Source organism: Vicia villosa, linkage group LG2 (assembly GCF_029867415.1).
Source record: "Vicia villosa cultivar HV-30 ecotype Madison, WI linkage group LG2, Vvil1.0, whole genome shotgun sequence".
In the NCBI taxonomy this organism is placed as follows: Eukaryota; Viridiplantae; Streptophyta; class Magnoliopsida; order Fabales; family Fabaceae; genus Vicia; species Vicia villosa.
The window spans coordinates 165,601,063-165,614,795 of NC_081181.1; the positions used below are offsets into that span (position 1 = coordinate 165,601,063).

General features: G+C 32.0%; 1 protein-coding gene across 1 annotated transcript; it reads right to left on the reverse strand.

Annotated features, from left to right (window-relative positions):
* Positions 1–352: 352 nt before the first annotated feature.
* On the reverse strand, positions 353–2,396 carry LOC131647329 (transcription factor PRE5). The gene is made up of 2 exons (XM_058917231.1): positions 2,046–2,396; positions 353–764 (listed from the first exon to the last, which is right to left on the reverse strand). The coding sequence occupies exons 1-2, from the start codon at positions 2,166–2,168 to the stop codon at positions 609–611; spliced, it is 279 nt and encodes a 92-aa protein (XP_058773214.1). The 5' UTR covers positions 2,169–2,396; the 3' UTR covers positions 353–608.
* Between the last annotated feature and the right edge of the window lie 11,337 nt (positions 2,397–13,733).

Genomic DNA, 13,733 nt, shown 5'->3' on the forward strand with positions numbered 1-13,733 from the left:
GAATTTTCTAGGTTGAAAGGGTTGATTGAGTATGATTGGAGTGATTTTAGGAAATGCTTTGATTGCATATAGTTAAATCATCTACAAAGGCAGAATCTAGAGCTTTGACTACTATTACATCTTAATTGTTTTGGCTCAAGTAACTTTTGAGAGCTTTTGACATTGTAGAATTAAAGTGTAACCTTTTAATCTATATAATTTTATTTTTAGAAACTTTATATATAACCAATGTAGAATTTGACATTTACTCAATAGAATGTTCTAGGATTATATATTAAAAATTTCATATAAACATGCATAGATTATAGCTATATTCAAAGAGTTGTTGGGATCACAGGGTTAGCAGGAGTAATTATATAACCTTAATTAATAGATTTAACAACAGATACATTTTGGCCATCTATAAACATGGCATATGGATATATATATAGCATTATAGCTATAATTCAAAGTCCTTAATTAAAATTACAAAAACTTGATATTCAAAATGCACACCTCAAACTACACTCTAGCTAGCCCACCAAATTAAAACAAACTACACTCTTATAAATATAATAATACATATATATTCTCCATTATAATTAAAATTAGAGAAAACTATATATTAATCATTGATTAATTAAGCTTCTGATAATATTAGCCTCTGGACTATCAGCATCAATTGTGACCAATAACTGAGACAATCTTTCACTCAAATCATCTACTTCTCTGTGTAGGTTTCTTATGTAGTTACATGTCTCTTGTAGGACCTTAGATGCTGATACCTGCAAAATAAAATTAGTTACTATGAGAGTCACTTTCTTTCTTCTATTTCTATATATGATGATGTCCTTTCTCACATGTTTTTATAAGGGTTTTAATATATTTTTTATTTATATTTTTCTTTCTTGGGTTCTGCATTACCTTTATTATAATTTTTTTGGAATTTTTAAAATATAAATATGGCGTACCAAAAAAGTTTCTCTTTGTTATTTTTCATTATTCATCATTGAAAGTAAAGATGCATGTACAAGTCGGTGTGATTGAGAACAGTTTGGTCCTATATCTTCCTAAGTTTGACCATGACTGGTCTGGTTGACCAGATTGTTAGATGTATAGTAGTATAATATTAAATTTTTACACCATGACTTATTTTTAATATAATTCAACCTCATCTTTGTGGCAATATAATATAAAATTTAAAACTCATAAAATTTACTAAAATTACAAAATTTTAGTTATAAATATTTTTCTTGCTTTTTTGTAATTATTAATTTATAAATATTAATAATTTGTTTATATTAATGCATGAATATAAATAAATACTACGTTACAGATTGAATTCTGAACATATTTTCTTGAATTTGAACACGTGAGTTAGGTGAAGAGAGTATTTTCACTAATAATTTATGAATGTGTTGATGTTTATAAACTAATAATTTATGAATGTGTTGATATTTATGAATGAGTTAAATTTTGTCAAAAAAATAATTTTTTAAATAAAAAATAAAAAACTATTAATTTATTGTAGTATATTTATTTAAATAAATTTTATTAATTTTAATTTTAAAAATAGTAGAGTAAAAAGCACCTTTATTATATATTTTCTAATAATTTTAAAAGTATGGGCAACCTTACCTTTAGCTGGCCCCGTCAAGAGAGTGCTGAGTATAAAACTTTTTAAGGAATATACTTTTTACAGGAGATTGAATATCTATAAGGACCTTGCAGTAAAAAAATTTGTTGTATACATTATACTTAATTATTTATATACCCTATTAATAATCCTACATTCAACAATGTCTATAAATGTGCCCTTTAAAATATGTTAAATTACAACACTCTTCTTTTTCGTAAAAAAAAATACATATTAATTGATAGTCATAAAAATATTTGATGTATTTGGCCAATATCCAAACCTAAAATTTTGTATTTCTCTATACTTAAAATGTGTGAATCTTATTTCAAAATTATTTGATAAATTAAAATCTTATTATATATGATAGTAAGAGTATGTATTATAATATAATGCGTTAAAAAAATAAATAAAAGAGGTAATGAAATACCTTGTCTGAACGCCTATGACGAATTTCAGGAACAAGTTGACGCAACTTAGAAACAAGTTCGATGATTTGGTCATCAGAAATTCTTGAAGAAGAGGATTGTTGTCTTGACCTTCTGCTAGACATAATACTATATAAGTGAGTAAATTTCTATTTATAATATAACCAATGAAGGAGAATATGTATAAACTAGAGTTAATTGGTTGGAAATTAAGAAACAGAAGGCAAATTATATAGTGGAGAAAAGGAGTTGAGTTAAAAAGGTGTAGGTATGAATTTGAAGAAATGGAGAAAGTGATAAGAGAGATATAAAGGGAGAGAAAGGGACCATAAATGAAGGAAGAGAGAGAGAATGAGAGGGATGTTGGATTTGAACAAAACAATTACATTGGAAAAATCAGTGGCGTAGGTTTGTTGCTAATTAAAATGGAGAGATATAAGCCTAAAATATTGGTCTAGCTTCTAAAATAATGTTGCTTATTATCTATGGCTTCTATACTACTCTAACTATTATTATAAAATAAGAACTTATTTAAAAAAAATTGATTTATAAATACTAACAATTTGTTTATATTAATAGACAAATAAATGTTGGTGTAATGTATTGAACCATAAATCAACGGCTTATATTTGTTAATTCAACCAACACATATCCGTTGAACTACCACATCCACTCTAAACCAATAGTTTAAATTTATGAAATAATAATCTGACCATTGGGTGTTCCACCTTCTAGTCTTTCTCGATTACAACATTCGTCTCCGTTGATTTCCGAAATTTTCAATAAACTTAATGCTATCATACCTGATAAGGCCTTAAGACTTAATAAACAACTTAGTTGTACTTTTAAGTCGAAAGAAGAAGCTGTAATTAATAGTTTGGTGGAGTTAGAAAATAGAGACAAAAAGTTGAAGTCCGCGAGGATTTATAGAAGGCGGGGTTAATGTTAGTTGGCTCTTTTAATATTCGTGGGTTGGGTAGATGGATAAAAAGGCTTAAGGTTAGCGGTTTATATCTTTCAATTCTTTGGAATTTGTGAAAATTCAAAAAAAATAAATTGTATGTTGTTTCTGCCTCTCTGGTCCATTATCAATAGGGTAATGAGTTTTGCGAATGGAGTTTCATTCACGTCGTTGGGAATAGTGGAAGCCTCCTTCTATATGGTGTAGTTTGAAGGAGTTCTCCTTGTTCTCATTTCATGGTTCGAGTTTTCTTGGGGTTTGTCATCGTTGGGGGAAATCATCGCTCTACTTATTTTGTGATGAATGTTTATTTTAATTGTGTTCTAGTGGAGAAGAGGGTTTAGTGGTCTGATTTAGTGTAGAAGAGATCGATTCATAGGGGTGATTTTATGGTGTGGTATCAGAGACTTTAATTTTGTATGCTCTAAAGAGGAAAGAATGGGAGGTTTGGGTCTCCCAAGTGGGGGGAAAGATATTGATAGTTATGGATTTGTTGGATCTTCCTCTTTTAGGAAGGAAATTTACTTGGTTCCAATCTAATAGGGGAATGACTAGTAGGTTGGATAAAATTCTAGTTTCTGAGGTTGGTGTGATCTTTGGGGCTAGATGACCCAATGGTCTCTCGAGAGAGATGTGTCTGATCATTGTCCCAATATTCTCTATTATGCTAATAATTTGTGGGGTCTAATAAAATCTTTCAGATTTAATAATCATTGGCTTAGTAATCCTAGTTTAAGTGTAGTAGTTGAGTTGAATTGGGCTTCCTCTATCTCTGTGGATTAGAAAACCTTTGTTCTTAAGGAAAAACTAAAGGCTCTGAAAGGTGATATGAAATTTTGAAATAGAGAGGTTGTAACACCCAAGGCCGAAGAGGGCAAGGAGCATTTAACATTCGAGGCCAAAAAGGACGAGGTATGGTCGTTGAATTTACATTGGAATGAGAGGGATCCCGACGCTGTGTATGGATGAAACTGCATGGTTGAAGGAAGGCTTATAAGGAATGATTGGTATTACATATACCAACAAGATACATCTTATTTTAGGTAGCCTAACATATATGAACTCCATAATGAAGGAGTCTTGACTTGAAGTAGTATTTGGATGGGTGAACTTCTGAGAAGTTTCATGGAAAGTGTGCGAGTAAGGACAAATCAAGCTGAAAGGACCCATGTTGGTTTGTGAGGTTAGTCGGTAATCCTAAAAGCAATTTGAGGCGTTACGAATAGTATCAGATCCAAACTTCTCCTAGTAAGATGTGGTTCGAGAACGAACCAAGTGGAAGCTGGAGGGCATGTAACACCCGAGACCGAAGAGGACAAGAAGCATTTAACTTTCGAGGACAAAGAGGGAGAGGAGTGGTCCTCAAATTCATATTGGAATGAGAGGGATCTCGATGTTGTGTAGGGATGAGACTGCATGGTTGAAGGAAGGTTTATAAGGATTGATTGGTACTACATATACCAACAAGATGTATCTTCTTTTAGGTAGCCTAACATATAAGAACTCTATAATTAAGGAGACTTTACTTGGAGTAGTATTTGGATGGGTGACCCTTTGAGAAGTTTCATGGAAAGTGTGTGAGTGAGGATAAAGCAAGTTAAAAGGGCCCATGTTGGTTTGTGAGGTTAGTCGGTAATCCTAAAAATAGTATGGGGAGTTACAAATGGTATCAGAGCCAAACATCTCCTAGTACGGTGTGGTTTAGGGGCAAACCAAGTGTAAGCTAGAGAGAATGTAACACCCGAGGCCAGAGGACGAGGAGCATGTAACACATGAGGCCGAAGAGGGCGAGGAGTGCTCCTCGAATTCACATCGGAATGAGAGGGATCCCGATGCTGTGTAGGGATGATCTGCATGGTTGAAGGAAGGCTTATAAGGATTTATTGATACTACATATACCAACAAGATATATCTCCGTTTTGGTAGCCTAATAGATAAGAACTCCATAGTTAGGTAGACTTGATTTGGAGTAGTAGTTGGATGGGTGATCTTCTAGGAAGTTTCCCAGAAAGCGTGTGAGTGAGGACAAAGCATAATAAAAGACCCATGTTAGTTTGGGGGAAATCGGTAATCCTTAAAGCAGTCCGGGGCATTACAAAGGTGTTTGGGAATTTGGACTTTCATGTAGAGAAGCTTAGAGATGATGTTAGTGTCTTGAACCTTATAGTCGATCAAGGATTACTTAGTCAAAAGGATATCTCGAAGAGGTCTAGAGATCTTTTTGGCTTGTGGGTCTTACTCTGGATTAAGAACTTTGTTTTTCCTTTAAGGTCTCATAATAGGTTGTCGAAGGAAAGGGATGCTAATTTTAGCTTCTTCCATGTTTGTGTTAAGAATATGAATATAAGGAATTTCATCTTAGCTCTCCAAGTTGGGGAGATTTGGGTAGAAGGTGTGAGTGAGGTTCTATAGGAAGTGTCTAGGTTCTTTACTGATCATTTCCAATAACCTCTTTTGGATATTGATCGCTTGGATGGTGTTCCTATTTAGTCTCTCTCTTTAGTTGAGTCTAATATGTTGTCCTCCCTTTTTCTTCAACTAGATATTGATCTTTTCGCCTCTCTTTGTGATGAGAATAAGTATTCGGATCCTGATGGGTTTAATTTTTCCTTTCTTATGAGGTTTTAGGATCTTCTGAAAAAGGATATGGGATTTTTTTTCATCGATTTTATTCTCATAATACTCTTCCCCCGGAGTTTCTCCTTTTATTTTGTGACTCTAGTTTTGAAAATGAAATCTCCATCCCGGTTAAAGGATTTCTGGCATATCTCTCTTATGATTTTTCTTTATAAGCTTGTTGCCAAAGTTATGTCTTCCAAATTGGCCAAGGTGATGAAGACCCTTATCTCTCCAAACCGATCTGATTTCACAAGGGGCATATGCTGATTGATGGGGGTTATAGTTGTTAATGAGGCTAAGGATCTTTCTAAGAGATCTAGGAAACATTATCTCATCTTTAAGGTTTATTTTTAAAAGGCTTATAATTCGATGAGTTGGAGTTTATTGGATTATATGATATCCAGATTTGAGTTTGATAAGAAGTGAGGCGCTTCGATGTGTGCTTATATTTTCTCTAGCAACTTGATAATTTTAGCTAGTGAGAGTCCGACCTTTGAGATCAGTATTAAGAGAGGGTTGAAGTGAGGTGATCCCTTGCTCCTTTCTTTTTTTTCTTGTAGCGGAAGGTCGTAGTGGGTTAATTTCTAGGGCTTTAGAATTGGATCTCTTTTCCAAATTCAAAGTTGGGTCCCCTGATTTAGTTGTCTCTCATCTTCAATATGCCGATGATACCCTTATTCTGACCGAAGCATCGATGAAGAACCTTTCGATGATCAAAGTTATCCTCAGGGGTTTTGAGCTAGCTTCAGGGCTTTGAGTTAACTTTTCCAAGAGTTACCCTATAGGTATTAATGTGGACCCTATTTTTTTGGAGACATCTAGTGATTTTCTCCATTTTAGGTTTGATATTCTCCCCTTCAAATATCTTGTCCTTCCTGTGGGTACAAATCCTCTATTAGAGTCCTTTTGGGAACCTCTAATTAGTTTTTTTTTTACTAGGTTGGTTTCCTGAAAGCATAAGTATGTTAGTTTTAGGGGGGAGGTTTGTCTTGCTAAACTCAGTGCTTAATTATATCTTAATTCTTTATCTTTCTTTCTTGAAAATACATATTAAGGCGTGGAAGAGAATTGTTTCTATTATGCGTAGGATCCTTTGGCGAGTTTTAAAGGTGAAGATAAAATTCCTTAAGCTAGTTGGCCGTATGTTTGCAAACCTAAGAGATTTGGTGGGTTGAAGATGTGTGATCTTCAACTGGTTAACTTAGGTTTGCTAGGTAAATAACGTTGGAAATTCTCTCAAAGACTACAAGGTTATGGAGGGATATCTTGTGTGCCAAATATGGTGTTCTTGTGAGTTTTTCCTTAAGAGGTGGTAGGTATGAGAATCTTCGTTTAGCCTCATCATGGTGGAAGAGGCTTTCTTATTATGGTCTATGTCTGGTCATTCTTCCAACTAGTTTGCGGATGGGATTATTTGGAGACTAGGTAATTAGCTAGATATTTCATTCTCAAAGGATCCTTGGGTGGCTAATATATATTCTCTCTCTCTCTCTCTCTCTCTATATATATATATATATATATATATATATATATATATATATATATATATATATATATATATATATATATATATATATATATATATATATATATATATTATTGATTATTTGGTATGTATAAAAATTTTAAAAACTTTTCTAAAAAAAGGGAAAAAAGAGGAGAGTAATATTTATTTTATTATGTTAACAAAGTATCCTTAATGTATAAAGATTTCAAATACGAGGTCCGGCCCTGCACAAGTGCAGGGTGTGCTTCAGCACTGGGCCTCAAATTTTAGAGGGCTCAATTTATTTTTATAATTAGATAAAAAATATTAAAAAATAAATAAAAATAATAAAAACATAAATTTTATATAAAAAAAATTATAATTTAAAATTTCTTGGTATTTTATTTAGTTAATATACAATTGTATTTTTTATGTATTATTTTTAATTATTAAAATTAATTTTATTCTTAAAAATAATTTAGGTCCATTTTCTTAAATTTAAACAGAGTCACTGAATTGATTGGGTCGGTCCCGTTAAATACAAAATATTATTATCAAAAACTAACATTTCAAATTCTATTTTGTTAATTACACTTTTTTTATAACTAGAAAAACTATTTTAGATCTTAAAATGTGCTCTAAAAACATTAATTAAAGTTTTACTTTACCAAACTTGACGGTAATCTAAATCTACATTAAAAAATTCTATAAGAAAAAAAATTAGAGAGGGAGAGAGATAATTTCTTCTTTTATGTATATGTTCCCAATTTAGGGTTGATTTGAAGTGTGATAAGAAGACTCTGTCATGTTTTTAAGATAACAAAGTGGTCCTTCATGTACATGTCTCTATTAACAACACCATGTGATCATTATAGGAAACTGACCCTCTACAATTAAGGATATTAATTCTATAATTTCCTCTACTAATCACATCATTCCACGTAATTAATTGCACCCTAAAACAACATCAAATTTCATGATTCATGGCTCCAATGTTTGTGCCTAGTGACTCAAAACTACACATATTGCTCAAGTTTAGTGCCGACAGTGCATGCAACAATTAGTCAACACATTAGTGTCCTTAATTAGCATAATTTTTTTTATATTAGAAGGAAGTGACTTAGATCTCAATGAAATTGATGCTTCATTATGACTTTAATGTCCTTAGTTAGTATTATATTTTGTGTTAAATCACCATCTTAATTTAGATAAGTTAAAGTGATGCTTAGTTAATTATTCTAAGACGAAGAGTTTGATTTAATAGCAAGCAAGTGAATGTGAAAAGGGGAACATTCATGACAATTTTCCGTGCTACTTATTTAATTATTGCACTTCTTTTTTGTTAGGAACACAACTACGTGGACAATGAAGGCCCAAGTTGTCTTAGAGATAGATTTGACTAATTAATTTATGCAAGTTTATATTATATTAAAATAAGAATTCACCTTAAAATAAATATTAAAATTATCATAAATATGACATACCTACATGTACAATATCATAAATGCATAAATAATTTAAGTTTCAACTTAATTATAAAACCAAACAATCTAATAGAGGGAAATCAAATTGGGTCAGGTTAATAGAAGAATTTCGAAATTATTTTTAGCAGTGTTCATAATTTTTTGTAAAATATCATAAATATTTTTTAAATATGAAGATGGACTTTTAGACGCATCTAAAAAATCACACCACAACACTTTGTTAGTCACATTTATTTTGTCATAAATTAATCTGAAAATGTATCTTTTTTCTAATGGGAGGTGAGCATGCGCGTATACTTCCATAAAAATCTACAGAAGTATACATTCGGACGCATTTTGAATCATATTATCGCGCTAGACCTTCCTCCTTTCTCGTTTTCATCAGTACTTACTCAGAATAAAAAAAATGTGAACAAACTCAATTTCATCATTTTTCAAGCTTCTTCGCAATTTCTATTACATTCCATTCAATCACAAAATATCATTCAATCTCTACTCGTCTCCATTCAATCCACGAGCTTCCACTTCTCACAATACGTAAGTTTTTCCATTTCCTTCCTTTTTTTTACATTTGTGATGCATGCATTACTTAAATAGGTTGTTTGAGGTATATAGAGTTGTAGTTAAACTCATAATACATAGTTTTTTAAGGCATGCTTTGACATTTTTTTATGTTTAGAACATATGGAAATGTTGGGTTTCTGCGATTTTTGAGTATCATGTTTTACGGAAGTGCACTTCTGAATTTTTTATGTATTTGAGTTTCTTGAGTATGGAAGTGCACTTCGTTCTTTTATGCATCTCCTTAGTTTGTTTGATTTTGCATGTATGTCATCTGAGTTTGAGATCCTTGATTATGACATAATTTTTCTTGTTTAATTATTAGAAAAATGGCTGAAAATTAAGATAGATTTAGGTGCGATAGAGTGTCTCAGCACACATTTGTTTGCAGGGAGAGAGCTAGACCCCCACGACCTCCATTGGGTGTCAGTTAATTTGTTGTAGAATCGACGTCTTTTGGAGTTCAAGTATTTGCGGCTTTGTCTTCCCACATGCATGTGTTGTCTGTTTTTTCCCAAAAGTCCCTGGAGTATATTTTAAACTGCCTGGTATTGATGTTGTTGTTCTTGATGTTGTTCCTAATTTTTTTGGAGGAGACCTCTATGACACTTTACTACTTCCTATGTATGTAAACATATGAGGTAGACCCTTGTGTGAAATGGAACGTTAAAATAAATATGTATTTTATTTTAAGCATATGTGCTATAATATTTAAACTTTCTAACGATGATGTATAAATTTTAAAATGCATCAACCATAATAGGAAGATTGTGAATCTGTACTAGTCTGAAGAGTAATGGTTTCCTGATGTTGTGCATAAATCTGGGTTGCATGATTTATGCATGTATGATTATAATGTTAGTAAACATGGTATATTATTTACTTTTACTGAGAGATGGCACTGAGCGACGTCATATTTTCATTTTTTAATTAGTGAGATGTTCATCACACTTAATGATGTGTCGTCCCTACTACATCTTCTGATCAGGGAAAGATTATTAAATCACTTCAGAATCTTTAGACCTGATGCACTGGACACGAAGATGGAATGCTTGAGAGCTGACCCAGGTGATGTCTAAAAGAATATGGATGCACTACTACAGAATACATATTTTACCATAATTGGTAGAAAGATTTTTCTACGAATGGTGGTCTGCGGTAAGGTAGCTTGTGTTTTTATGTACCCTCTTTAAAACCACAGGTAGCTACTCGTGGTAAAATAATAGTAGCGCGTAACATACCATTATGGTAGTTTAAAAAAACTGCAATAAAACATTGAAGTCAGGTGCTCGATTTCAAGCGCTTGCATTTTTTCTAGATATCAATACATATCATCATGGTTCTAGAATCCAACCGTAGTAAAAGAATTAGCGCACAACATATCACCACGATCCTTGATTACAATATTGGTGATATGTTTACCTGAGTTTATTATAACGTAAGTGGAATGTTTTTTTCACCAACTTCTCACTAAACATATAATCAGTTAATCTGATTTAGAATTTTATAATATGAGATATAAAGTTATATTATAAGAGAACGTTACACTAATCAATGTTGTACAAGCTTTTTGCAGCCTATAATTTGCATTTCGCTCTTTAATGCTTAAAGCATGTTTCAATGCTTCTAACTCTTCAACTACCACTTCCTTCACCTCTAATTTATTTTGCAAAAAAAAAATTAGAGGTGAAGGAATAGGAGGTTGAAGAACTAGAAGCATTAAACCAAGTTCTAAGTGTTAAAAAGTGAAATGCGGATAATGGGCTACAAAAATCTCGTATAACATTGATAAATGTAATTTTTTTAATATAACTTAATATCTTATATTATAATTTTTTAAAATTCAATTCAAAACGTTATATATTCGGTAAGGGGTTGGAAAAACACTCAAGCCACATATGATATAATAAACTTATTTTCGATGACATGTTGACTAAACATAATGAAGCTGTAATTTAGAATGTATATCATTAAACAAACCTTAACAAAAACATACATCAACAAAAAAAAACCTTAAACAACATACAACATACAACTTTTAATAACAAAAACAAAATCATCAACAACATACAAGTTTTATTTACAACAACATACAACTTTTATCAACAATAACATACCTTAACAACATACAACTTTTACTAACAAAAATAAAATCATCTTTAACACACCTTAAACAACATGCAACATACAACTTGTATTATCGACAACAACATACATTAACAACAACATACAACATATATCAAGAAAAATGAAATCATCAAAATATACCTTAAACAACATATAACATAAATTACCAATAACATACAAATTTTATCAACAACATACAACATATATCAACAACAAAAAATCATCAACAATATACCTTAAACAACATACAACATACAACATACAACTTTTATTAACAACCATATACAACTTTTATAAATAACAATATACTTCAACAACAACATACAACATATATAAAAAAAAATAAAATCATTAACAACATATAACTTTTATAAATGACAACATACCTTAAAAAACATATTCATATATCAACAATAACATAAAATGTGGAAACATCTCATGTACCTGAAATGTGACGAGGAAGTGAAAGAAATGACTTAGTGTAAAACCTTTCCTTGATCCATAAGAGATGAAAGAAAAATACGTGTTCAAATTTTGTGAAGAAGTGGTATGCAACCGTTCATGGAGTTAGGATAAGGCATGAGAGAGTGTTAGGGTTTTGTTTTAAGAGAGACGGTTGCGTTCTGTCCTAAATGAGCGAACTTTCGCATAAATATATGTTATACTTTTCACAACAATTGGTATAAGTGACTATGATACATGCATGTACATTTCACAAAGGTTTTTATTATATACCGTGGTGAAAGGTATTTTAGTTTTAACCAAAAAATAAAAATTGTCAGAGCTGTGATTCGAATCCTGTATTCCTTAACATATCACTTTGGTTACTAATATGGGCCGTAGTGAAACGTCTTTTAATAAATAAAAAATTTACAAACGCCTGAATAAGAGCTCTTATTTGGTTGGCTTAATGACCGAGGTAGCAACATGTTACATTAGGTGCTTTTTGTAGTAGTGATGAAACCATAGGTGTCATGCTATATTTGTATTTTTTGAAGAGTTATATAAATACCACATGGTTGCGATAGTGGAGGCCCATGGTGATGATGTACAGGTTTTACATCCTAGAGCAAGTACATTGAGGTCACACCTCATATATTTGGTTGACACGTCCATATTTTTGGACAAAAGTGCTTATTATGTCAATGTCATTTATCTTAGATACGTAATTAAATTCAAGCGTATTCATAAGTACATTTGGGGGGCTGCTTATTTGGTTTACCTGTACAAGAAGGTAGGTGAAGTTTGTCTTTACAAGACTAGACAGGTGACAACACGTTGTTTACAATAATATATTTGCACCTTTCCACTATGAATGTTTGTCTTGTGGGTCACGCCAGATTTATCCACATCCGCCTGAGTGAGTCACGTGCTAGTTCGAATTTCTATATGGTATTCCAAGAGACCCCAGCGTGTTTTCTCCTCCCACTATCGTCCACGGAGATGTTGACGTAATGTTTGATGATTTCTATAATCATCTAGTACTAGAGGAAGCACAATGTATGCTATCTCCTAACCGATGGAGTGGTGCATTCGGCTATCCAATAATTTTTTAGAGTGTCACATCCTTACATGACACCAGATGCTGAAGGAAAGCTGCTTATGTCAGCTCAACAAGAGCTATTAAAGGAGGAGTGGGTCAGGGAAGATCATGTTGTTGATCTGTTACATGCATGTCAACGTATTGTGGTTATTGGGCGAATGAGTATAGAGAGAGGAGAGTTTTCGGAAGGCACTAATGGGAGGGACATTGTAGATGTCATACTAGCCGAAGCAAGGAATGCCTTGCAGTACAGGAGGTAGAAAAGGAATCGGGGGATCAAATATACCTAGTAGTTCATTTTTACTTGTATTTTGATAATATTTGTATTATGATTTCTAATTGGTTAACAATGATGTTTGATTATGGATTTTAATTGATTTAACATATGGAATTTTAACTTAATTACATCAATGTATGATTTAATTTAATAACAATTATGTATACTTAGTATAAATGACCTAAAATATAAGGTTTCTTAAAAAATATGTCAAATTTAATAACAAACTTATTGCTTAGGATGGAAACTAACGGTCTTGAGGGTTAGTCTGAAAGTACAATTTTGATTTATTCCCTAAGTTGTGAAATAAACTTACTACCATGAATTCAAAATGTGTAAATGGACTGTTACGAAAGTGCATACAAAGACTCATTCTTCCATTAGTATAAAGATACACTTCCGAACTAATTTAAAAAAAAATAGAGTTGGTGGTTCACTTACAAAAAGATGTGGTTGTGCATACGAAAGTATATTTTCGGATTTGGAAAGAATAATTTTGGGTTTCATAAGAGTGACTCTTCAGCACTAAAGGTGTGAAGAGCAGCCTCATTGATATTTACGGTCCAAAGTTTATAAGGCGAAAATGATCATATCCAAACACTTAAAGTATGCTGATAGTGCATTTACGATTC

Excerpts from the sequence above, each read along its gene's own strand:
- LOC131647329 (XM_058917231.1), bottom strand. The coding sequence starts at position 2,168 with ATGTCTAGCAGAAGGTCAAGACAACAATCCTCTTCTTCAAGAATTTCT. Across the intron at positions 765-2,045 it reads GTCATAGGCGTTCAGACAAG|GTATCAGCATCTAAGGTCCT; the intron begins GTATTTCATTAC and ends TTTATTTTGCAG.